This window comes from Crocodylus porosus, unplaced genomic scaffold (genome assembly GCF_001723895.1).
Source record: "Crocodylus porosus isolate Cpor-Errol unplaced genomic scaffold, CroPor_comp1, whole genome shotgun sequence".
Lineage (NCBI taxonomy): Eukaryota > Metazoa > Chordata > Crocodylia > Crocodylidae > Crocodylus > Crocodylus porosus.
The window spans coordinates 118647732-118671000 of record NW_017728886.1 but is presented as its reverse complement, the minus strand read 5'-3'; the positions used below and the strand labels follow the sequence as shown (position 1 = coordinate 118671000).

Here is a 23269-nt window from a genome sequence, read left to right as displayed (position 1 = left end):
TAAAACCTGTGTATGCACTGAAGTTCTCTTAAATAAATATTTGATAAATGAATAAAACTCTGGCACACTAAAATGCCAAAATATAATGGCTGCCTGGCCTGATAAAAGGTATAATTACGTTTAATGAATACACCTGCCAAGTGCAGATATGCAGAGGAGCACCTGATATTTTCTACCCAGCCCCATCTGTTCTAAGCAGCTCTAAAACACCATCCATTCACTAGTATTTTTGCCTGCCTCTCCTTATTGAAGAAGAGAACTCCATTTATAAATATCTTCTCCCCAGTCTCTTAGTTGATTGCTGGTATTCAGTCTAACTCTGAGGTTAAACGTTAGGAGAAGGAACATTTGAAAGGGAAAACTCATAGTTGCTGATTTTGATACATCAGACATCTTCTGTATAGATTCACGCTTACCTGGCTTAGCTGTGTTTTTTATCTGTGCTATCTGTGCTCCACTGGGACCCAGCCCTAGCCCCTTTGATTCTGCTGTGTGGTCACCTGGTCCTCAGAGATAGATTGGTACCTGTTGCCTGCTGTAATCAGGAGGAGTTAGGCACCTAAATGCTTTTGAGAATCTGGACTTCCATATCTCTCTAGTTAGGCATCAGACACTTGGAGCCATCATCAAATCTGTTGCCCACTGCTACAGTGTAGTTCCAGAGTTCACTGTGACTTTCCCTGCAGGGTAACACAGTGCATTAATGCACTGGATAGTCTCCTGTCAGAACCTAGATTTAAAATCTTTGCTAAGGTCCCAAAAGGTAGAGGCCCTTTCTGTCAAAAGAATCCTCATTTTTTCCAACTCATGAAAACAACACATGTCCTGTTCTTGAAAAAAGTCAAGCACCTGCAATGCTTCTGAAAGCCAAATGTGTTCCACCCCCTCAGGATCATTTCCATGCCACACAATTTGGAGATAGACCTTTAGAGAGGGCCATTGTTGCAGGTCAGAATTGCACCTGACTGGGCCTGTTTGGGGAAGGTGAATTAGCACTTATGTACATGATAGCTGGTTTATTCCAGTGGAGAGAGGATAAAACTAAGCATGTATGAGAGTGTGAGAGGTGCATATGCGTGTGCAGTAAGAAATACTTTACTGAAGGGGGACGAAAAGGTTGCAAATAAGATGCTGAACCTTTCTCACACAGGAAGACTGTGAAAGCCTATACAAGGCCTGTGCTACAGAGTCCTCTCTTTCTGGATCTCTGCATGGGGTGAAAGCTACCCAGAAAGAGTACTGCTCGGAAAGGCAGGAAATCAGATAGCAACCGTTAGACCAGATTACTGAAGTAAAAAAAGACTGATTTTACTTTGGGAACTGGGGGAACTACCGTGTTGTTTCTTCTTGGTAGGGAGATGATTAGCCTTGGCCCACGATATATCCGGATACATTCCAGATGTGACCGGTTTCCTTAGGAAAGCAGTTTGGTCTGTTAGGTGCCATATAAAGCACATGTCCAGCAATGATAGAATGAACAACCTAAGGCTTTGAATAAGATAGGCGTTCACCACTGGTGTATTTTCAGCAGTCATCATATAGTGAGTCAGGTATTGGTTCCCCAATATTTCATCCCATGTTGAGCTTTGTAGCATTATACAACACGCAACAGTCTCATTTCAAATAGTCCATCTGTCTGCCTTTTCCGCCCAACCTAAAGTTTCACCCTGTAATTATGAGAACTGTAGGCTGGAGATACATTTCATTCTTACTCTGCATATATACCCCTGCATACTTTTATCCTGATTTGATCCTCTGAGTAAACCTAATTAAAATGCTGCTTGGTAAAAAATAACCATTTCCTCTGTATTTGTGACCATCAGTGAGAACTGCCTTCTCAGTCATTGGTTCATTCCACCTCCAAAAATATCTCATATATTAACTGTCACCAAAATTGGGAAAATATAGCTAAACCAAAAACATACTCCCAAAGAACAGCTCAGTTGTTTGCAACTTCTTCAGTAAACGGCTTCTTCTCAAGAGGTCGTACTGTAAAACCCAGTTGGGTTCTCTTCTCATTCTCATATGAAGCTATCTACCACTTTAAAGTGGATGAGGATTTTAGCTCTCAAAGTTTTAAGTGAATACAGGAGCTCATTTCCTTGAAGTTAAAATAGGTTCTTGACCTATTTGAGGATGTTTGGTCAGTCAAGTTATCTTTCTACACAATATCCTAACATTAGCACCTCTTTATCATGTTAGTGGTGGCTCTGATTACAGTTGTCCATCACATGTGATCATGCTACTGCTTTATCTGCTTGGTTCTCAGCTTTCTAACCACATTACTCAATAGTGAGAATGGTTATAGCTTAATTTTGATATTGACACATAGATACATACCCAAGCTAGTTATTCCTAAGTATGTCCTAAAAGACATCCATGTGGTTGGAAAGCAAATTGTATAGCTTGTGTAATATTTGTAAACAAGTGCAGTTCTTTTGCACTGGATAATATTTTTCTTTTCTTCTTCTTTTTTTTTTTTTTACAAAAAATAAAACTAATGCTAAAATCTTGGATAACATATCCTAATTTTAACTTAGATGTTTAAGAGAAACAGAAATCAGTAAATGAGTTTCAAAGACTGGTTTGACTTAAGAGTTAGGGACTATTTCCTATGGCAAATAGAATGCTGGAAAGTGGGGCATGATGTACAGGATTTTTTTTCCTATGTAAATTGGTGCACCCATTTAGTACAACTCAAAATGCAGCATTTACCAGAAATGCAAAAATCAAGTACCTTAAACCAAAAGAGCATATCAACTTCAAAGGGCAATAAGGAGGGAAGAAAATACAAAACAAAGCCTTATTTAAAACTTTATATTGGCAATCTGACTTACTCACTTGATAATATGTAGCAATTTAGACAAATAATGGCTGGGTTCCTTAAAGGGTTTTTTTTCCCCTCTCTGAGGTGGAGAAAAGCAGTGCCCATTAATACAACTCCTACGTTCATATCCTGCCTAGAGAAGGGTCAGGACTTTTGTATGGAAGGTACAGGGTTTCCTTTGCACTGTCTTAACTTATTTTATTTCTCTCTCTCTTTCTCTCTCTTTCTTTCTCTCTCTCTCTTTCTGTCTCTTTCCTGATTTGGCTGGTTAGGGACAGACAGGTAATGGAGAAGAAATTGAAAGGGAAAATACAGGGAAAATGTAAATGAAAAGAAGTTATTATAACTGTTATAATGAAGTGCCTTTCATTTAAATATAAGAATGTAACGCTGAAATGAACTTGTGATCCTGAAATGCATTTTTAATGAGTTTCCTTTTTATTTTGCTGCTTCAGTGGCATATTTTAAAGACCCTTTGAAAAAAGCCACATTAAAAACCCCACCAAATGCCACAACATGCAAAATTGGATATTGGTTTATTCCAAAACTGCTGATCAGGAAGAGTGGCTCTTCAACACAAAATGTTGCAGTCACTTTATTTAAATGAGTTTGAATTTGCATTGTGATGTGCCATTCTGATTTAGGGGAAAAAAATTAGATTTTCAGATCAAATTGACCCAGCCAGTGAAGCGTTAAGAAACTGGCAGGTTTAGTCTGAAAGCCTCATGTTATATCAAACCTGCAGCCGGTGGAAGTCAGAGCACTAGTGGGAAAACAACTTTCTCACTGAAATCTTTCTCTTGTTACTATGTAAGATTTTTTGTTCTCACAAATTTCTCCTTCTCCTCCACTCAGGGGAACGCCCTTTCCAGTGCAGTCAGTGTGGAGCCTCCTTTACTCAGAAAGGCAACCTCCTCCGTCACATAAAACTTCACTCAGGTGAAAAGCCCTTCAAATGCCACTTGTGTAACTATGCTTGCCGTCGCAGGGATGCCCTCACCGGTCACCTGAGGACTCACTCGGGTAAGTTACCACACTGGAGCACTTCAGCAGTTCGCAGGCAAAGTATCTTTTGTTCTGGGCTGAGTCCTGAATTGTGAATGTGCTCACTGCCATCCAGTCTTCTTCATTCAGGATGCAGGTCCTCTTATGTTGAACCTGTGACTTTAACAAGAAATGATTGGCTGCCATGTTTTAGCTGTGTGAGAGTTACTAAACTGCTTACTCTGGTGACCCCCCAAAAAGCGTTTTTTTCCCTCCTCTTAGCATCAAGTTGGTTGGAAGGTCCCATGTTAGGGTCCCCTTTCATGGGATGATTTGCATGAGTTCAGGTTGCTTGCATTAATTATGGATTTCAGGATATGAGTGGAATTACAGAGCCAGTATAAGGCCCGTGACTTAGTAACACTTAGGCTTGGTTCTGGTTCTCTGTATATAGGCTGAACTTACATATAGCGCACAACATAGAATGTAGGCTGCAAGAGGCACTTTTGTGGGACAAGGAGGCCGCTTCTTTTTAAATATAAGAACTCTTGTAGACAAGTGCAGCTCCATCTATCAGGAGTAATATAAAGATTTATTTTCTAAAATACTCTGACTTTCCAGTGGAAAACAGCCTTCCCAGTGCCTAAAAAAGACCAAAGGATCTTGCTCATTTTGAGAAGCAAATCCAGACCCCTGCTCCCAAACCTAAAAGCAAACAGCAACTGTGCTACCTAGGGCCACAGTCTCGTCTGAGTTTAGGAATTAAGCTGGAATACGCTCTGTCATTATTTAAGAGAGAGCCTTCACTGCAGGACATAGTTTTAGGAATATACCCTTGAAAGTTAACTCGGGGCTAATAACTTTCTACAGTGGTAGGGGCAATAGAAATGCTGTTGTTATACAAGGTATGAGATGGAGAAGGTTCTGACAAACCATGTGTAGCTTCTGATGAAAACTGTCAATATACTCTTTTTAACTGTAAGGCTGCAAATGTGGGACCAGAAATTAAACACTAACAGTCTTTACTGTGGGGTTTCGAGTGCTTTTTCTATCTGGTCAAGCTTTTACATCACCCATTCTCATGATACTTCAATGCTTCCATAAGCAGGAAATACAAAGGAAAGTAAATCTAAAAGGATTTAGTATTATCCAAACTGTGCTGAACTTCAGTTTAGAGTTAGCTCATGTTTAGGTAAAGGATTGAGTCAGTTCCCATTGCAGCAGAACCAGTTCACCTCTGTCTAGTGGCAGGGTATCCACACTTCAAAGAATATCCCTTGTTGGCTTTCCTCATTGGCAGTCTCTGCAGAGGTAAATAATTCAAGGATTTAGGCCCAGAACTGTAGTGATGCTTTGGTACCCAGTGATAAGCTGCCTAAGTATGTCTGAGGCTCTGGGCTGTAGTGATAGGGTTCCCTTCTTGGTCCCCCACATTGTAGCTGAGGCACATTATCCAAGCATGGAGAGGGGGCAGGCTTGCATACCTCAACTTCTTTTTGCACTTGCTCTTTGAACAGACAGACTTAATTACTGAAAACTACCAAACTGGTAACTCCTGACTGCTAAGGATTCTAGAGGATAAGGCGCAAGGGTCTGAAATTCCAGAAATAAGGATCCCAGCATTTCAAGAAGGGTTTCAACCTTGAAAACTCAGGATTTTAACATTATTTGTCCTGGAGTTTTGCAATTATTTTTATATCTAATAAGCAGTTAAAAAGGAAGAAGCAAAATATTTAGATAAATGTTACCAAATTTGCTACTGTGCTTTAATCTATATGGTGCCTCTGTGATTCTCTGGTTGAGCCAGTGCTTGCTAGCAGTCACTGCTGTAAAAGAATCTGTTGGATACCGCATTTAACATTAGATATTTGAAGCAATTTCAAAGCAGAACAGAAAATCAACTGGGATCATCAACAACACAAAACATGGTTTGGTAAATGAGCTTCTGCTTCTGGAGATTTAAGGCCACCTTCATCTTCCAGTGTAAATCAGGGTAGATGCATCAAAAACACTTTAACCAGTTGATGATTTGACCTGTTAACTGTAAAAAGCTTGTAACTGGATTTTCATTGTTTCTTTTAGATTCCCTAAATGCCCTACTTTTTCTGTTGGTCACAGGTGGTCATAACCCTGGCTGATTTCCTGTTATTGTCATTCTTATACTATTAATAATTTAATTTTGCTTACTTTCTACATTTTGTTCTCTGCAGTGGGAAAACCTCACAAGTGTGGATATTGTGGCCGGAGCTATAAACAACGCAGCTCTTTAGAAGAGCATAAAGAACGTTGCCACAACTACTTGCAAACCATGAGTCTCTCAGGCAGCCTGTATCCTGGTAAGTGTACAAAGCAGAAAGGCTAATCTTGGAACCAGTCATGATTGATCAGTGATTAGCTGCAAATGTAATTCTCCACAGAGCTGTCCTGGAACTATAGCACCTTAAGATGAAGATTTGTGGAGCCACTGATCAGATGTTTGGAGATAAAATATCTATTGCACTTGGAGTGATTACTGTATTCATTGACTAGTTGGCATTCTTTGCTTCTTTACAGTCATGTGTAAAAAGCTATTTTGGGGTTGTATGTAGAGACACACAGACAGATTCTGTTCCACTTTTTAGGCAAGTAAGTGGACTTAGACACCAAAGTGCAGTTCTATTTTACCTGATTGAGTCTCTAAAAATCTATTAATACAAAAGGTATGTGAGTCTTCCTCCTTCTCGCTGATCTTTTTTGCATGTGACTCAGTCTTAAGGGTAAGAAGATGGTGTGTTACAAACGTAGCTGCATTTACGGATTTGCAGGGACTTGAGCAGGGTGGAGTAGAACCTGGCCTATTTCCTTTAAAATCTAAGTAAACTGCTTTGCGATTTCAGAACTCTTACACTCACCATGATAATGCTTGAGGCAAGGGTTGGTAATAAGTTGGTTTTCTGAGCTTTTTCATTTCTCAACCCAATAAGATAAACAAGGAATAAAAGATCCTTATATCTGCCCTACATCGTAGGAGTCAGTATACCCAAGACAGCCTCTGTGGAAAAGGGACCATCAGCAAGCAACTATCAACCTAAATCAAGTGAGGCAGGTATGCCTCATGCCTGTCAGAGACCCAGTTTTGGGGTGGGTTTTTGCGTGAGGACCAGTTCACTCTGACATCCCACCCCCAGTTTTATAGCCCTAATTCATTCTCCTTGGGAATAATGTGCCAGAGATTGATTAGGATCTGCGAATAGTTTAATATAAAAATACCAACAAGATGTAGGGAGCTGATCACAAGGGAAAATTATACAGGATAAATTTATATTCAGTGATCTAGGTGCAAAACATGGGCTCAAGCATATGTCAGAATTTAAGGTTAGAGTCTGCCTGGTAAAGCACATTTCTTGTACACCTCTTTTGATCTCGTCAGTATAAATTATTCAGTTTGTCAGATGACAAAAACGGAAGGTTCTCTCCTTCCTATTTGCAATGATGCCTCATTTAATATTGGATATCCAGACAGAACTTGAATATGTTTTTACATGTTATCAGATAATGTTAAGTATATGCACATAATGATAACACTGAGATTTTTCTGACAGACAGCATGTTAGAGCGGCGCCCCTTCTAATTTTGTTGAGGGGCTGGAGAATGTATAAATAGAAAAGCTGCAGCTAATATACTCACTCAATATTTATTCCATAAAGTGATGATAGGATTTAGAAACAAATATTCTGTCTGGGATTAAAATTTTCAGTGCCTGGCATAAAGGTTTGAAATGTCTGCATGCAAAATAGGAAAATCTGTATGAGCTTTTCAGCTCCTGGCTGAAAATAAAATGTTAGTAAAGAAAAATATGCAGATGAAACCGAGGTCAGTAACCAGAGACTTTCATATGAAATAACTATCAAGTTCTGGGAATTGCACTATGTTGATAGTAAACTGTGACAAAAAAGACTTAGGTGTTCACACCAGTTTAGGGTTGTACAACTTAGTACTCAATATTTGAATCAGTTGAAATTTGGCATATTTATGAGTGGCTTATAAGAAGCATTTCTCTCTTGCATGTACAATGAGAAATATCATACAGATTCCCATTACCTCTAACAGGCCTTTGATTTTAGAAACCTGGGGTAAAACGGAGGGAGTAGCATTTTTTAACCACTGTATCTTGCTGCGTTTTTTAAATAAAATTATATTATTTCTCATTTCATAAAATATTTTTTTCATCCTTTTAAAAATAAAACTCTAGTGAAAGCAATCCTGGTATTTTAAAGTATCAACCATGCTTCCTGCCTCATCACAATCAGTGTTTCTCTGACTATAAATGCCATTTTGCAATATTTAAGTTATTTTCCTTATTTCCTTAAAGAGGAGAATGTGCAATGAAGCAGATCAGAATAAGTCAAGGTCCTTGTGGTATTTTAAAATGTCTTAAAATGTTTATTATACTTAGAAAAGTAACTAAGACTTATATGCAAGAACTACTGTTCATATAGCTTTTGTGTGTGTATTATGGAGCTATTACAATGGTAATAAAATCCACTGATTTTTTTATATTCATAGAAAAGTTAGCAGTGGAAAGCCCTATTAGGTCATCCAGTCCATCTTTCTGTTAGAGCAGAATTATGTTCTGTGGCATGTATGTGTTTTTAGCATTTTGCCCAACCTAATTGAAAAAACCTGAACAGTTAGGTTTCAGCTACTTTCTTAAGGAACCTGACAGATTTCATTGAGAAACATTCTTCCCAGAGAAGAGATAGGAGAAGATGAACAAGAGCTTATATGTTTTCCATCATTTTATTTTGTCTTTTTAAACAAAGAAGAAGCTGTAGGAGATGGATGAATCTCTGAGTCCACTGAAGTCAGTGGCAAAACTCACATAGTCTTCATTATGGCCACAATTCCCTCCCCAGTGCCTGGTACTGTTCCCATAGACATCAGTGGGAGCTTCATGCAACCTTTCCCAGCAGTATATAAAATAACAAGAATTTATAGATTGAACTTCACTGTTGTAGTTTATTATGTTATGAAAAGTAGTTGGGAAAAATACGGCAACGTGCGGCAAAAACAAAACCTGGCCAAGTCAACACTATTTAGATACATACTAATATTGAAGCAAGTTAGGAAAAGTTCCACAAACCCCCCCCCCAAAAAAAAACCCCAGACAAAATATTTTCATCCATGTTTTTCCTTAGAGACTATAGGTTTGTAACCAAAATTCTTGGGGGTACAGTTGCAAAATGGAACATATTCTATAATCTACACTTTTCATTTTGGGTTGATAACTTTTCTTGACAAATTAATGATGTTGAAATAGTGACCTACCTTTATTTGACATTTAATCCCATGGAGACTATGATTGCTTGTTGCTTTGGGCCATTATCCCAAAGAGATGCAGATTTAGCATTGTGGAATTGCACTGTTTTTCCATAAACTACTTATGAAAAACACGTGTATGCATTAGCTAGTAAAAGACTTGGGGACTTGCCTGCATAACGGGTGTGACACAGCACCAACACCTACACTGCCTGTCTGGTCACTTCTGCTGCTGTTCCCAACCTTTAAAATCTTTGATGGTCTAGAGTCCAGTTGTCATGATTCTCCTGGAGCACTGGTTAAGATCTGCTGGAATGCTCCCAGTACTGGGTTCTAGGACCATGGGACCTTTATCAGCTACCTCAGCTGCTCTTTGTAGACATTTGTCACAAAAAATCTGGCTGTAGTGCATCCCCATTGCAGACGCCCAGTATAGTTACTTCTACTGCAGTGAGATGCCTAGTTAAGGCAGCCAGAAGTGCCATGGACATTTTTATATATAAGTGAACACATCCATTAGGAAAAACATGTTCATCAGCCTACATAGAGTATAAAATGCAGACCAAGGTTTGGAAGCCAAGTAGCTAAATCAAAGCCTCATCACCTGTTCTTTTCACTTGGTCATCTGATACCAGTCACAATTTTATGCAACAGACAAAACCCCACAAAGACCCAGGAAATTATCATTCAATACAATACATGCTAATGCACTTGATGCAATGCCCAGGATACTCTCAGAGAACCATTGTCATACCCCTTCATTTTCATACCTCCTTCAACTTCCGCACTGTAAATAACCATAACACTTTTCCTAATGCCTCAGAACTAAGTTTCTCTTTGCTGAGCTTCCTTTCTCAGCCCCCTACATATTTAGCAGCAGCAGGAAGTCAGTAAACAGGCTGAGTGCAGGAGGTCAGTGCTCCACCATAAATATGTTTAGCCACTAGCTTAGCTAAAATTGGATTTTAATGACTAAAACTGCATCAAGGAAATAGGGTAATAGAGAACTGCCAGAGCAGTTGTTTTTGGTGTAAATTATAAATATGTTCTACTTTACCCAAGTGACAGCCATGCCCTTGTTTCTGTGGAAGCAATGGTAATAGAAGTGTGTGTTTCCATTACTAAAAAGAGCTGAGGACAGGCCAAGGGGTGGAGTGCTTGCCGTCTAATATGGTATTAAAGATCTTAGGGTTTGTTCTTCCTTGCACTGTACCACAGTCCATCCCTTGCACCATTGTAAAACAAACCAGCACCATTGCATTATATATTCACTTTGCAATGGTGCACTACATGAAACAAGGGGCAGAGAAACGGAGAATCGGACTTCAGCAGTGTCAGTTATACTTCACAAGCTTATCTCTATGAAGGGAATGAGTGTAGTGATATAAATTAGTCAGCATGAGGGGCTGTGATATAAGGAGTGAAAATCAGCCCATCTCTGTCATTGTGAACTCCTACTTTTCTATAGTCAGATGCTACTGGAAGTGTGACTAAAATCATACCAACTGATGTTCCATATAAAACAGAGCAAGCGTACTTAATCTGATGTTATTTGATTTCAGTCATAAAAGAGGAAACTCACCAGAACGAAATGCCTGAAGACTTGTGCAAGATAGGGCCAGAGCGATCCCTCGTGCTGGATAGACTAGCAAGTAACGTCGCCAAACGTAAGAGCTCTATGCCTCAGAAATTTGTTGGTAAGAGTTAAACGTTTGCTGTCTCCTAAAAAAAAGCCTGATAGGGTTTTCCATCTTGCTTTATGATTTGCTATGATTACATTAATGGGATATAAGTCGGTAGGGTCAAGTGTAAGGATACACTCAAAATGGACAATTCCCCAGCTAGCCATTTCGGCATGTGTAACCTGTCAGTGTAAAATGTCCAGTAGGGTTTTAGTACATTTGTTTTGAGCCTTTATGCCTTTTCTTACTGTTCTTAGCCCAGGTCTTTATTATTACTATTCTAGGAATAAGAGGCCTCTGTTTAGGAGCTTTATTAACTTTAAATTGGATGCAGAGCCCTGCTTTTTGCTAGATGTGAGGTTATGTGTGTGCAGATGAATGTGCAGTGTTAATAATCTTTCACTGCTGCAGAAGGGCTGGGTGCTTGCCTGATCCATTCTTGGATGAGCCTGGAGATAGGCGCTCAGGTGTCTGACAAGGATAGTAAAAGTACTACCAAGACGGTTATACATTCAGACTGAAAGCAACTCTTACTCCCCAGTTGCCAGAATATGCTTCCTTCCTTTATTAAAAGACATTTTCTTGCTTCAGTGACTGAGACTGGAAGTTGTATCCATTTTATTTTTCCCTTTGGTATTCTGTCTTCAGTGTAGCAATGGTGTAGCAAAATCAAATGTTATGTCAAGACAACAGACTTGCTGTGCCACTAAGTAGGAACATTCAACATGCTGCATTACTTTTCAGTAATAGCCATATACATACAGCAGTGAGAGAGCTAATTAGCTTCACTTCAGCACTGTTGAGCATGCCTGCAGCACCTACCAAACACAGATACCCCACTTCCAGTTTAGGCAGGAACCCACACAGACAGTGAGATGTACTTGAAGTACCACAGCCCAACACAGTAAGTTTGTCACATAGATGTGGCTAAAGGAAATTAAATAACACAGGTAAAAATGGAATTGCTCTTTAGAATTGGATTTAAAACCTCAAAAACCTGGAAGCCAAAGGAAAACTTGAACTCTGGTTATCTAGATAGGTGCTAGAATATTCAGACTCCATCTAGTTTTATAGCAGCTCCTGAAGGAGAGAGTTAACTTTTAAGAAGAGGGAACAGGTATAACAGACTAGGTTAGGGAGAGAGATTCCATGTTGTGGCAGGACACAAAGTGGGCAGGTGCACACAGGTACACCATAGTCTTCATCTGTGTCCTGTGCTAACTATGCTAGAGAAGGGTTCTCCTGGAGAAGAAGGAGAGGGTCAGCTAAGAACCCTGGGAGATGTTGACAGAGAGGAAGAGAGGGGACTGCAGAAGTAATCTGAAGTAGCAGAGAAGTGAGGAGACCACAGAGCCTCTAAACCATAGGGCCTAGGAAGAGAGTATGATTGGTCTTATTTATTATTGCAGAAAAAAGCAAGAGTAAAAGGATACACAAGAGTCTTTTGTCATTTGTTCAGGGAAAGACCATTGGGAAGTTTCAATAGCACTGAGATGTCTGAGCTCAACTGCTGTTGATCAAAGGTGTGACCAAGCAGCAGGAGTAAAAAAAATTCTGGAAGAGAACAGGGGTTGATGAAGAAGGGCTACAAGGAGAGATGTGCATTATCGAGCTCTTATAAAGTACTTTGCATGGATTGTCTGAGGGCTGGTGCATGAGCCAGAACAGGGAGGCTAAGATACAGAGCATGGAGGATGGTTCAGTAAGGGAGAGAGCAAAGGAACTTAGAGTTTGGGAAGGAAAAGGGTCAAGAGGGCAGCCGGAGGGGCCATGGGATGAGAGTAGTGCATGGAGGCAATTCTACAGAAGGCTCTCGACTGAATTTGATTTTAGACTTTTTACACAAGAAAAAAATATTGGTCCTGTAAAGGCACCAGGACATTTTTAAAGGACACTAAGACATTTTCTTCTTGTGAGGGTGGGGGGTGGATTCATTTTTTTGTCCTCCTTACCATTTTCATGCTGACAAACAATAGTCAAAGCTGCTCGAATTGGAGACTCAGGAGGCAGCAGTTTTCTGTAGTTATTCAGGGTATGGTGTAAGAAGGCATGCTAGTGACAGCAAATCTTCATGGAGGTTTTGTTGATCTTCTAAAGATTGGACACCACCAACAAAGAGCAGCACTGAACACTTCCAAATTGCCTTCCTCCCTGTTTTCCACAGTCATCACCCTTCTTCTTACAAGTGGTCCTGAATCCAAGTGTGGCCCACTTGCCTGGATCCCTTTTCTGTAACAGGAGAATAAAGGGCTGTTTCACCATTGTTGAAATAAGTCCCCTTCTCTCCCTTCTGGCACCTAAAAATGAACATAATTGTGCTATAATTTGACTACTTAAAAAGACACAAGGCCCAATTTTCCTTATGTATCTTGACTTTAGTCAGTGTAGATTCATTGAGAGACTTTGAAAAAGGGGAGATGTGAGACCAGAAGAATCCTGGTTAGTAATACCATAGGAAGTACAGGTTTTCATTAAACCAAGCCCACCAAGTATAAACCTCAGGGCTAGATAGGAAACAAGAAGCACCAATGACTATTGCAAAGAACACAGTGTTATACTTTCCTTATAGGCCCTTTGGAGTAAGTTTCAGCCCAGTGCTGAATTCAAAGGAGAACACCTATACTGCAGAGGCAGCACACTCTTCTCAAGAGTAGATTTGTTACTTTCCAGACTGAACTCATTTACCAGGCGGAGCTATTTAGCTGTACAACTCTTTGACAGCAGTTGAGCAGTGGCAATGCTAGCATGTGACATCGTTCTTTGCAAACGGAACAGATCCCAGGTCTAAGAGCAGAAATGGGCCTCCCAAACTGAAGGCCAGACAGGTTGGCCAGTAACAAGTCAGACAGAACCATGTCCAATGTGGCCAGCAAAACCTGTCGGAATTAAACTACTAGCTGTTTGTTAGCATTTTGTTACAGGAACCCTGAAACCCTTCAGAGCTTCCAAAATGTTTCAGACTGTTAGCTGTTTGACTGACTTATGCTTTGATAACCACAAAATGAGCTATTCTTTTTAACAAGCACAAGCAGTATCTGCATGGCCCAGATGTAAAAAACAATACCTGCCTACCTTACGTTTGTGTATGTTTCAGACACCCTTGTACTGCAACAAATTTTCCTTAAGAGGATAGATTACTTTTGTCAGCTGTAGTCTAGTTACACTGCCTAATGGAAATATTGACCAATAAGCAGCTTCTAAAATCATGTTCCCCCTAATTTTTCGTGTATTAAGCAAGCCCAGGTTCTGCTGTCAGCCTTTTAGTGATGTACCGTGCATATAGACCATGGCTAGTGGATATGCAAACCCAAATGCCTTAGTCTTGTGATTTTCTGCATCAAGTATATAAATTATTATTAAAAATGCAGTGAAACTTGTAGTAAGTCAGACACTTGGACAGAGTCTGTTTTGAATTACTGGCACTCTACATTTCAAAGCTGGGGATTAAAACAGTGCATCTAATAAAAACTCTACCAGAGATGAGACTGAGCTAGTGTGGTCAGAGAAAAGGGAGGGGGATGCAGAAGGAAACAGAAGCACATGATATATCCATTTTTTGCAGGTGTCTGTGCTGTGCTCCTCTAATGGAAATTCAGCCAGGCAGTAATGTAGCTGAAAGCAGTGCTACTTCCTCTTCTGTGCCAAATACTGTCCTGACTTTGGAGTGCTACTAGAGTAGTGACAACCAAATTTTTTAGATCAACAGAAAACTGTCAGCTTTCAAACTTTCTCCTGTACTCTTTATCATTGGACCTTGAATTGAAAAAAACCCAGAAAAATTATATAAATTACAATAAAGTCCCAGGTTATGAGATGGCTCTTCACCCATCCAAAACACCAGCTCCCCCAGGGAGAGGATGTCTCCTATTCCATCTTTCACAGTATTTGCCTTTTCACATTTTGGGAGTGCCTCTGTGTGACCTCACATAGTGAGAGACCTGAGCAGCAACTGGAGAGCTTCATCACCCTATGAGGCTCCTTTGAATGCAGGAGTCAATGCGTAGGGTCTGCATAGGGTCACACCCCAGTGCTAGAGTAGTGGAGGGGGGAGTTAGGTTTTCAGGGAAGGCAGGGGTCCAGGTAGAGTTGGGTGAGCACCATGACTTACTGTGCTGCAGTACTACTCTTGCAGGATTTAATGCAAAGGGTTTCCAGGCTCTATGCCAACCTCTTCACTGAGTTTGGAAACCCTTCTCATTTGAGTAAAGCCCTGCTGCATTTGCAACAGCCCAGGAGGGAAGTTTCTGCCAAGTTCCTCTTGCAGAGTTTGCACCAGACACTCTCTCCTCAGTTAGCCCTCATGTCATGGAATCTTTGGGGATACCTGCAACCTCCATTGATCCCCCAAGCTCTGCCCGAACCCATCCAAAAACCAGTGTATGGCACCCTAAGCAATACTGTCTGGAAAGCTGAAGAAAGTTCTCTCCGCTTTATGATCCCCAGAGATCCTTTATGGGACTGGTCATAACACAGATGTATTAGAAATACTATGAGGAGCCTATTTGTAATTCAAGGCTACCTGTAACCCGAACACACTTCAACAGCATGAGCAATAGCACAGCATAATGCATTGATGTATTTTAAATCACCAGCCACATGTTTAAACAGTTCCTCTAATTCCCAGGCCTTATGTTTTATTTTTAAACGTACTCTTTTTTGACCCAGTTTTTCAGAAGTGACCAGTAATAGTAGTCATAGCAATTTTGGCGGGTCCAACCAAAACATGCGTTAAAGGAGCCTGAATTCCTTCTTTTAGATGGGAAGTTTGACTCGTAAACTAGGCACTTGCAGAAGTCTTGGCACACAGCAACTTGGTGCTTATGTCTGTTCATAGCCATAAGTTAATCTTCTAACAATTTATATACGAACAGCTGTACTTTTCCTAGTGGACCCTATTGCATACATGCAAGCTTGCATCTAGGTTTGATTGGCAGATACAACAGTTCAGCTAGCTTTAAACGCTATTTGTTATGCTTCATGATCTCACTCTCTTCTATGGGCCAGAGTCCCTTGAGGGACTATGTCTCATAATACATATCCCCACCATGCAACTGCAGTGCTGCATTGCCTTTATTCACCAGGCTCAGAGCCCAATGTGCAGCAAGGAAGATGAAATTCAACCAGGGAACACAGTCTATAGAGAAGGGAAGTGCAAGGCACCCAAACTGCAGCTCCCAGGTGGGAGCACACACTTGTTCAGAACAAAAATAGTCTGGTTTTCAGCCACAATATTTCAGGTTTCAGTTTTTTGCCCAATGCTCTGAGTTTTCCACAGGAAAAGCCCCATTTTCTCATCCACTGTAGCATAGCATACTACTGCAGGAACTGTGAATGCCATTTCAGTTTCAGACACTGGTTTGTACCCTGCAGCTTTTTTTGATTTCATTGATGCAGAAAGTTCAGATGTTTAGCCGCACTGCCTTCCCAACATCTAATCCCTACCTGTTTTCAAACACAGGTGAGAAGTGTCTGTCTGACCTTCCCTATGATGCCACCACCAATTACGAGAAGGAGAATGAGATGATGCAGACTCATGTCATAGACCAGGCCATTAACAATGCCATTAGCTACCTAGGAGCAGAGTCTTTGCGCCCACTTGTGCAGACACCACCAGGCAGCTCTGAAGTTGTGCCCGTCATCAGCTCTATGTATCAACTCCACAAGCCCCTTGGGGACAATCAGGCTCGTTCCAACCATACAGCTCAAGACAGCGCGGTAGAAAACTTGTTGTTGCTTTCCAAAGCAAAATCTATCTCTTCTGAAAGGGATGCCTCCCCCAGCAACAGCTGCCAAGACTCAACAGACACCGAGAGCAATAATGATGAACGTAGTGGTTTAATTTACCTGACGAATCACATAGGTCCTCATGTCAGAAACGGCTTATCTATCAAGGAGGAGCAGAGGCAATATGATGTCCTGAGGGCAGGTACTGACAATTCCCAGGATGGGTTCAAAGTGATCAGCAGCAGCGGGGAACAAGTGAAAGTTTACAAGTGTGAACACTGTAGAGTCCTTTTCTTGGATCATGTCATGTACACCATCCATATGGGCTGTCACGGCTTCCGCGATCCCTTCGAATGCAACATGTGTGGCTACCACAGCCAGGACAGGTATGAGTTCTCTTCCCACATAACCCGTGGGGAGCACCGTTTCCACATGAGTTAAAACTCCCCCTGGACAGACACAGCCTTGACAGACATATTCCTGGAGACGTGTGAGCAACACAAGTGCAAGGCACAAATCTATTGGACAGTAACAGCAAATGAGACCTGCCCCCCCAGCAACTTCACACCTCTCAGTAGCATGCATCAAAATTCAGTTTTATAAAATGAGTATTGACGTTTTTATTTCAATTCTTTGGATCACCAAAAAACCCTTAGTAATGTAAGTAGGCGCTTTTATAGTCAGGTAGCTGAAGCCCTTTCCTTTTAACTGTTGCTTCTTGCAAACATCCCTTGGCAAAACAGCTAACTTTGTGCACAGTGCACAGAAACCTAGATGAGAGCTAGAATTGGCTTAACTCTTTCAGTGTTACTGTGCTAGATAATAAGAATAGGGTTCTTGCTACAGCAAATATGGATTTTTTTGATTTCCCACTATTATTTGGCTCACTGTGAAGAGTTCAGTAGGGGCCCAGCCAGGCTTATAGGGCGGCACCAGTGATACTCTAGAATAGGTTGTGGGTGAAATCTGAGTTCATAGGGTATTGCTACTGTAGCAGCATTGTAAAATAAGACAGCATACCTGCTAAGGTGTGTATTATATTGCCTTGTTTATATTCTGAGGCACAAGACCAGGTGTTGCAAGGATGTGAGAAATGCCCTTGTAATATACCCCCCTGGAGTGGGAGCTGCATTTGTGCATAGCAAGGGGTTTTGTTGCCTTTTAAAAATTAATGTTGCCCCTCCCTATCCAACAAAAACCACACTTTTCCTTAACAACATAAAGATTAGAAACCTCTCTGCATAACAAACAAAGACAATTTATGGGAATTTTTTTTAAGTATGTTTTAATTATTTTTTTTAAAGTACAGGATAGCAGGAGAGAGAACTAACTAGAAAAAGGTTTGGAGACTAGTTTTTTATGAAACTTTCATTTTGAGGGCAGTATTTTTACAACTGGCTGGAAGAATCTCTGCCTATACCTGTTTTGCATATGAAAAATGCCTATTCTGTTTGCAGTGAGTCTTCTTGTAAAAGTTATGGGTTGCACTAGGGAAATTTTGCCCCAACGCTTTTTTTACAGGAGTACAATGAATTAAGCCGTTCCAAAATGAGTGGCCCTCTCCCTTTTCGCTAAAACTATTCAATAAGGGCCATATCCCCTAACCCTCTTCCAGAACCATGCCTCAGTATGTGCCTAACTAAGCATGGGAGGAGGCCACCTTAACACAAGTGGACTCCTCTGATTTTTGAGTTAGTAGGTGTGTAGGCACTCTGAGAGGGCAGAGTATTTATCAGAATCAAGAACTGCAAAATCCAACTCAGAATTTCAGTTGTGTTAACATGAAAATCCATATATAAAGAGCAAAGATACTGTCCTGCCTCCCCCCCCACCCCCATAGTTCCTCTTCCAAATAATGCATTCCTCTCCCCTGGTTTTAAGATTGGGCAACTGTGAGATGTATGCAATTGGGCCGAGAATCTCATCAGAGCTGGAATATTTCCTCACTAAACAACATCATGTAAACAAAAAAAACGTATTTTAAAAGGCTTGCAATACACTTATGCCTGTTTCCTCCCTCTCTACACACATAAAAACATGCATGCACACAAATTCAAATTGGAACTGAGTCTCTCTCTCCACCAAGGATAAATTGATCCAGGCATATATACGTCTGTTCTATAAACACACTGTCCCTTGTTCTGCCTTCACTTACGCAGGTGTAAATTAGGAGCAACTCCACTGAAACTTCTGGAGATTAAACTCAAGACATGCACTTCACACTTCATCCTTCCTAGTTCAGTACCCAGCATATGTTCACCTGATATTCACATTGTAAAAGGCAGGCTCCATGGATAGTGATAGATACATAGTCACATTGTTTCAGTGAACTGAACGCACTGTAGAAACCTACACACACCTACACTGGTGGGGAAAAAATGCTAATATCTGTCATACTGCAGACAAGATATCACAAAAGAGATAGTAGTACAGACAATATCCCCAGCTGTGATCACTGTACTAGTATAATAATTACACTGACTGAAGAGCTATGCCTGGGTAGAGAATGGCCCTGTATATCAGAGATTTCTCAAAACTTTTGAGTCTAATCAGAGATTTCCTCACTGAGCCTGTTTTTGACAACTCAGTGAGAGTGAAACAATATAGTTCAACCAGCCTTATAGGAAAGTTCTGATATAAAACTAAAAGGGAGGACAGAAATAAGTTACACTAATATGATTAATTAAGAGTCTATGCTCTTTTTCTTTTTTAAACCCCCAGATTTTGACAGGAACTCATTCACCTGTCCTTTCCCTTTACACTTGCTATACCTCTCAGAACCTGGGCCATTTCACAGGCTATAAAATTACGTCTGTGTCTAACATCTTGCCCCCAACAATACAGATAGTTGAATAAAAGATAACAACAAAAAAATCTTTGTCCCTACAGGATTACTTCATGTTTAGCTTTTGCAATAACCCCCTTTTGCCAGCCTTTTTTATTTCTTTCATTCAAAACAGCTCAGGCAGTAAGCATAGTAGTTCATTTTGGGTCATTTCTTTACTAACACCCAGTATGAGTAAAGCTTGATTTGTTACTGGGATAAGCAGGCACAAGTATGTGTCAAATCTGGCCTTCAACATGGTTGTAAAAGTTAAGTGATTTCTGGCTTATGAAAAGATTTCTCTGCTTTTGTATTTCTGATGTGTGTGAGCTTGTCACTTTTTCATATGGACATGCAGCTGTTGCTGGTTGTGTGTATTATATAATACAACAATATCAATCACAGCGAAGGTGTTTCTTGGGCTCTCCGATTTCCCTATTTATATTCTACAATAAATAACACAGGTTGTATGTCAAGATACAGTGTATCAGAGGGAGTAGTCTAAAAGCAGGAGCAACAGCTTCTAGAAGGGGCTTTGGGTTTCGTACTTCTTGCACAGAATCAGCCTCTGTTTGGAAATAAATATATTGATAATTTTATTTATTGGGATAAACACGGGTGTGAAAAACCCCCCTGCATAGTAGGAGACCCTCTGTGTCTGAGAACAAATTGTGCCCTTAGAAAACTAATTGAGTGTAATCACTCTGAAATACTGCCCAGTAATGGTTTACTGCTACCCAAAAAAGAGTGAACAAGTGGAATGGCTTTAAGTTGGGAACTGTTAAAAGAAAAATGTAAATAACATTAAGAACTGCTTTCCAGATTCTCTTTCAACCCTTTCCCCTGACACTGCCTTTTATAGTCGATATATACACAAGTGTATTTACACCCTTTTTTGCTGTGATTTTTATATTGTAACCCCATTTTTGTTTGAGACCATTGTATTTAAAAAAATCAAGTAAATTTCATAAGATTTGAAGTGTAATTAAATGATGTCTGCAGAGTTAGACATATCTTGTAAGAAAGAACTTGGTAAAGTTCTTCCCTGGATGCTGGATGGCAATGCGCACAGAGGAAATCCTTTTGTGCATGTGTGCCTCATTGCAGGCAAGTGTGACTGTGTGTAGGACTGTGTGCACCTCTCTCAAAGCAGTTGGGTGGGGGAGAGAGAACAGGAGCATGAAATACAGCTTTTTTGACAAGTGGCCTGATTCTGTTCTTGCACACACAAGTATGAATCAGGAACCATATAAAAGTCAATGGATTGAAACCAACGTAAAACCCAGTGGGAAAGCAGAACCCTTCACACAGCCTTTATATCATGCAGGTCTGATTTTCAGCAACATTGCCAGTGCCTTGTGCCACATCTTTTTGCTATGAAGCCAATGAAAATGTCCTAGGGTGAGCCACTCTGGTGCATGGGAGATTCTTTTCTTGTGGGCAGCCTACACAAGGAATTTTGTGGCTTTTGCAAGCTAGGCAAATTAAGGGAGCCCACAGTCTTCTCAACTAAAGTGCAAAGACAATATGACACATGGAGCATCAGCAGGCTCCAGGCCTCACAGCTGAGTATTAAGCCTACTATGTACTAAGCCACCAACTTCCATGCTGCATTTAGGTGCTGTATAAGAGTCTGGCCCTGAAATCACTGTGCTAGTGCCCATTCCTTGACTGACTTGATTTAACTTCTCTCTCTTTGTGTCTTCAGCCCTCTCTTCTCATTCTCTCTTTCCACCGACAAGAGTAGGGCTTAAGAGAACACATTTGTCCTGCTTGAAGAGGGTCATAGTTTATAGAAGCACATTGCCCTGGAAATTATATCCATTATTATTTACTGCAATTTCTCCCCAGACCTTTCTAATAAGCAGAGTTCCTATCAAAAAACCAACACTAAGTTAAGGCTTAGTGTTAAGGCTTTGATACCATCTATGGTAAATAGAAATCAGATTTTGTTTAGATAAGGCACATTTGTTGAGTTCATGACTATCTTATCTTCTACACCTATTTATTTGTGAGTAAAATGCAATGAAGGAGAAAGTGTTTGAGACCATCTTACACGGTGGTTTGCAATTTATGAGTACCTCAAAGCCTCGTTTGGTCAAAGGGAACCAATGATATTGCTAATTATAAAAGCAAAGCTCTAGGTGCACTTTAAGAGAAGCTCTTGCATTTTTCTTTCTTTTTTCCTTTCTTTGTAATGTAACTCGTGTCAAACAAAATGACCTACATGACAGTTTTAAATTTCAGTAATCAGCACTCAGGAAAATTAACATGGGCAGTTTTATCTAATACCACTCACATATTCTGATCCAAATATGATAGTGTTAGTGACACTGAATACTTCCTTAAATTCAAGCAAAGACCCTCATTGCACTTATAGACTCAACAACAGTTTGTGTAGCTAAAAACTGTGCGATAGCCTTGAGGCCCTTGCACATCCAACATGTTTCAATGACTTTCTCTTGTGGTAGTTTTTATGGTTTTTCATAAACCAATGCTATAATCTAATTAATTTTGATCAGATGCTGTTGAAGATCGACAGACCCCCCTTTTTGTAGAAGTGCTAAATAAATTCAAAAGTGTAAGTAACGCTGGTCATCATTTCAACTTTCAGTATCTCAAATACACACTGAGACTCTCAAATCCACATTTAGGAATTTAAAAGTTAATAGGTATTTTTACAAGTGCTCAGCAGTCATCTATCCCATTTCAGTCAAAACAAGAACAAAGGAATTCCCAATGTTTGAGACCTGAAGAACATATTGCATTGAAAAGCTTGTCTAAATCTATCCCAACCATGCAATTGGTCCAATAAAAGATACCACCCACAAAAATCTTTGACTCTTGCATATTTGAAAACCTGGCAACTTTTAGCTAGTAATGAAAATTGGGGTATAGAAGCCTAACTTCAGACACCTGGGTCTGACAATGTGACACTGCTACTTTTTTTGATTATGAAAAATACCAATACATTTTCAGCTTTATCAGATCTAGTCCTGATTTCTTCTATAGGCTTCTATTAGAGACATAGAACTGGAAACTGGAAAGAGCGTCCTGGACCATCAAGGACCTGTCTTTGGAAGACAGCTGGTCAGGAAACGGGAGGGCTTGTGGGGGTGGGAGGGAAGCTCCCACCGTCTTCAAAAGACGGACAGAAAATTTGAAGAGTGAAAAATACTCTGGCTGAAACTCAAAATATGGTGAAGCTGCAGTGCTGCTGCATTGCTTCATGGGAGTCACAGTTCTATTGCCTCATCACCCTTTATGGGCAAATCTTCATAGTCAGACTCTACATCCCATGATGCACCATACTCTCCTCAGTTAAATGCCCAAGGTACATCATAGGAGATAAAGTCCAGCTGAGAAAGGAGTGCAATGGAAGTGTTCTCACCCTAACCAAAACATAGAAATAAGTTGCATCACCATCTGGTGTGCCAAGTAGTGTAACTGAAGTACAGAAAGCTCGGGTTTTAGTTTTCCTAATCCAATGGGCTTTATTCTTAATACTAGAGGCTTTAGGGACACACTACAAAACAACTGGACTTTATTTTTTAAGAGCTGCAAAGGAGCCCCAACCATACTTAAAACCAGTGGGAGTGACAGATACTTAGCACTTCTGAAAACTTGGCTTGAAGTCATCTGAAGTTGGGCAAGCAAAACTTGAGACTGCCCACCAAATTTAAAAAAGAAAAGAAGACACTTTCCTTTTTGGAAAATCCAAGGCCAGAAGAAGAGAGTCACTTTCAAAGCTGAGTTTAAAATACCCAGGCTAGAAGTGCCCAGGCCTTACTGCAAGAGTTCAGTGTTGTGGTCCTTGGTTGACGAGAAAGTGTATTTGCAAAAAAGTGTCATCAGAGTTGTTGAATTAAGGATTTTAGCATTAAGCCATATATATATATATATATATGTATGTATATATATATATGTATG

The 23269-nt window shown here is 40.3% G+C and overlaps 1 protein-coding gene across 6 annotated transcripts in view; it reads left to right on the top strand.

Moving 5' to 3' along the window:
• Window positions 1-18283, top strand: part of IKZF1 (IKAROS family zinc finger 1) — a 78291-nt gene extending 60008 nt beyond the window's left edge. For 3 of the 6 annotated variants that reach the window (XM_019541022.1, XM_019541056.1, XM_019541048.1), the window contains 4 exons: window positions 3683-3850; window positions 6022-6147; window positions 10672-10806; window positions 16250-18283. In XM_019541022.1, coding sequence (XP_019396567.1) covers window positions 3683-3850; window positions 6022-6147; window positions 10672-10806; window positions 16250-16956 — 1136 coding nt within the window. In that variant the 3' untranslated portion in view covers window positions 16957-18283. The remainder of the gene's footprint in view (window positions 1-3682; window positions 3851-6021; window positions 6148-10671; window positions 10807-16249) is intronic. The other 3 variants (XM_019541030.1, XM_019541065.1, XM_019541038.1) reach the window with 2 other exon arrangements.
• Window positions 18284-23269: the final 4986 nt, after the last annotated feature.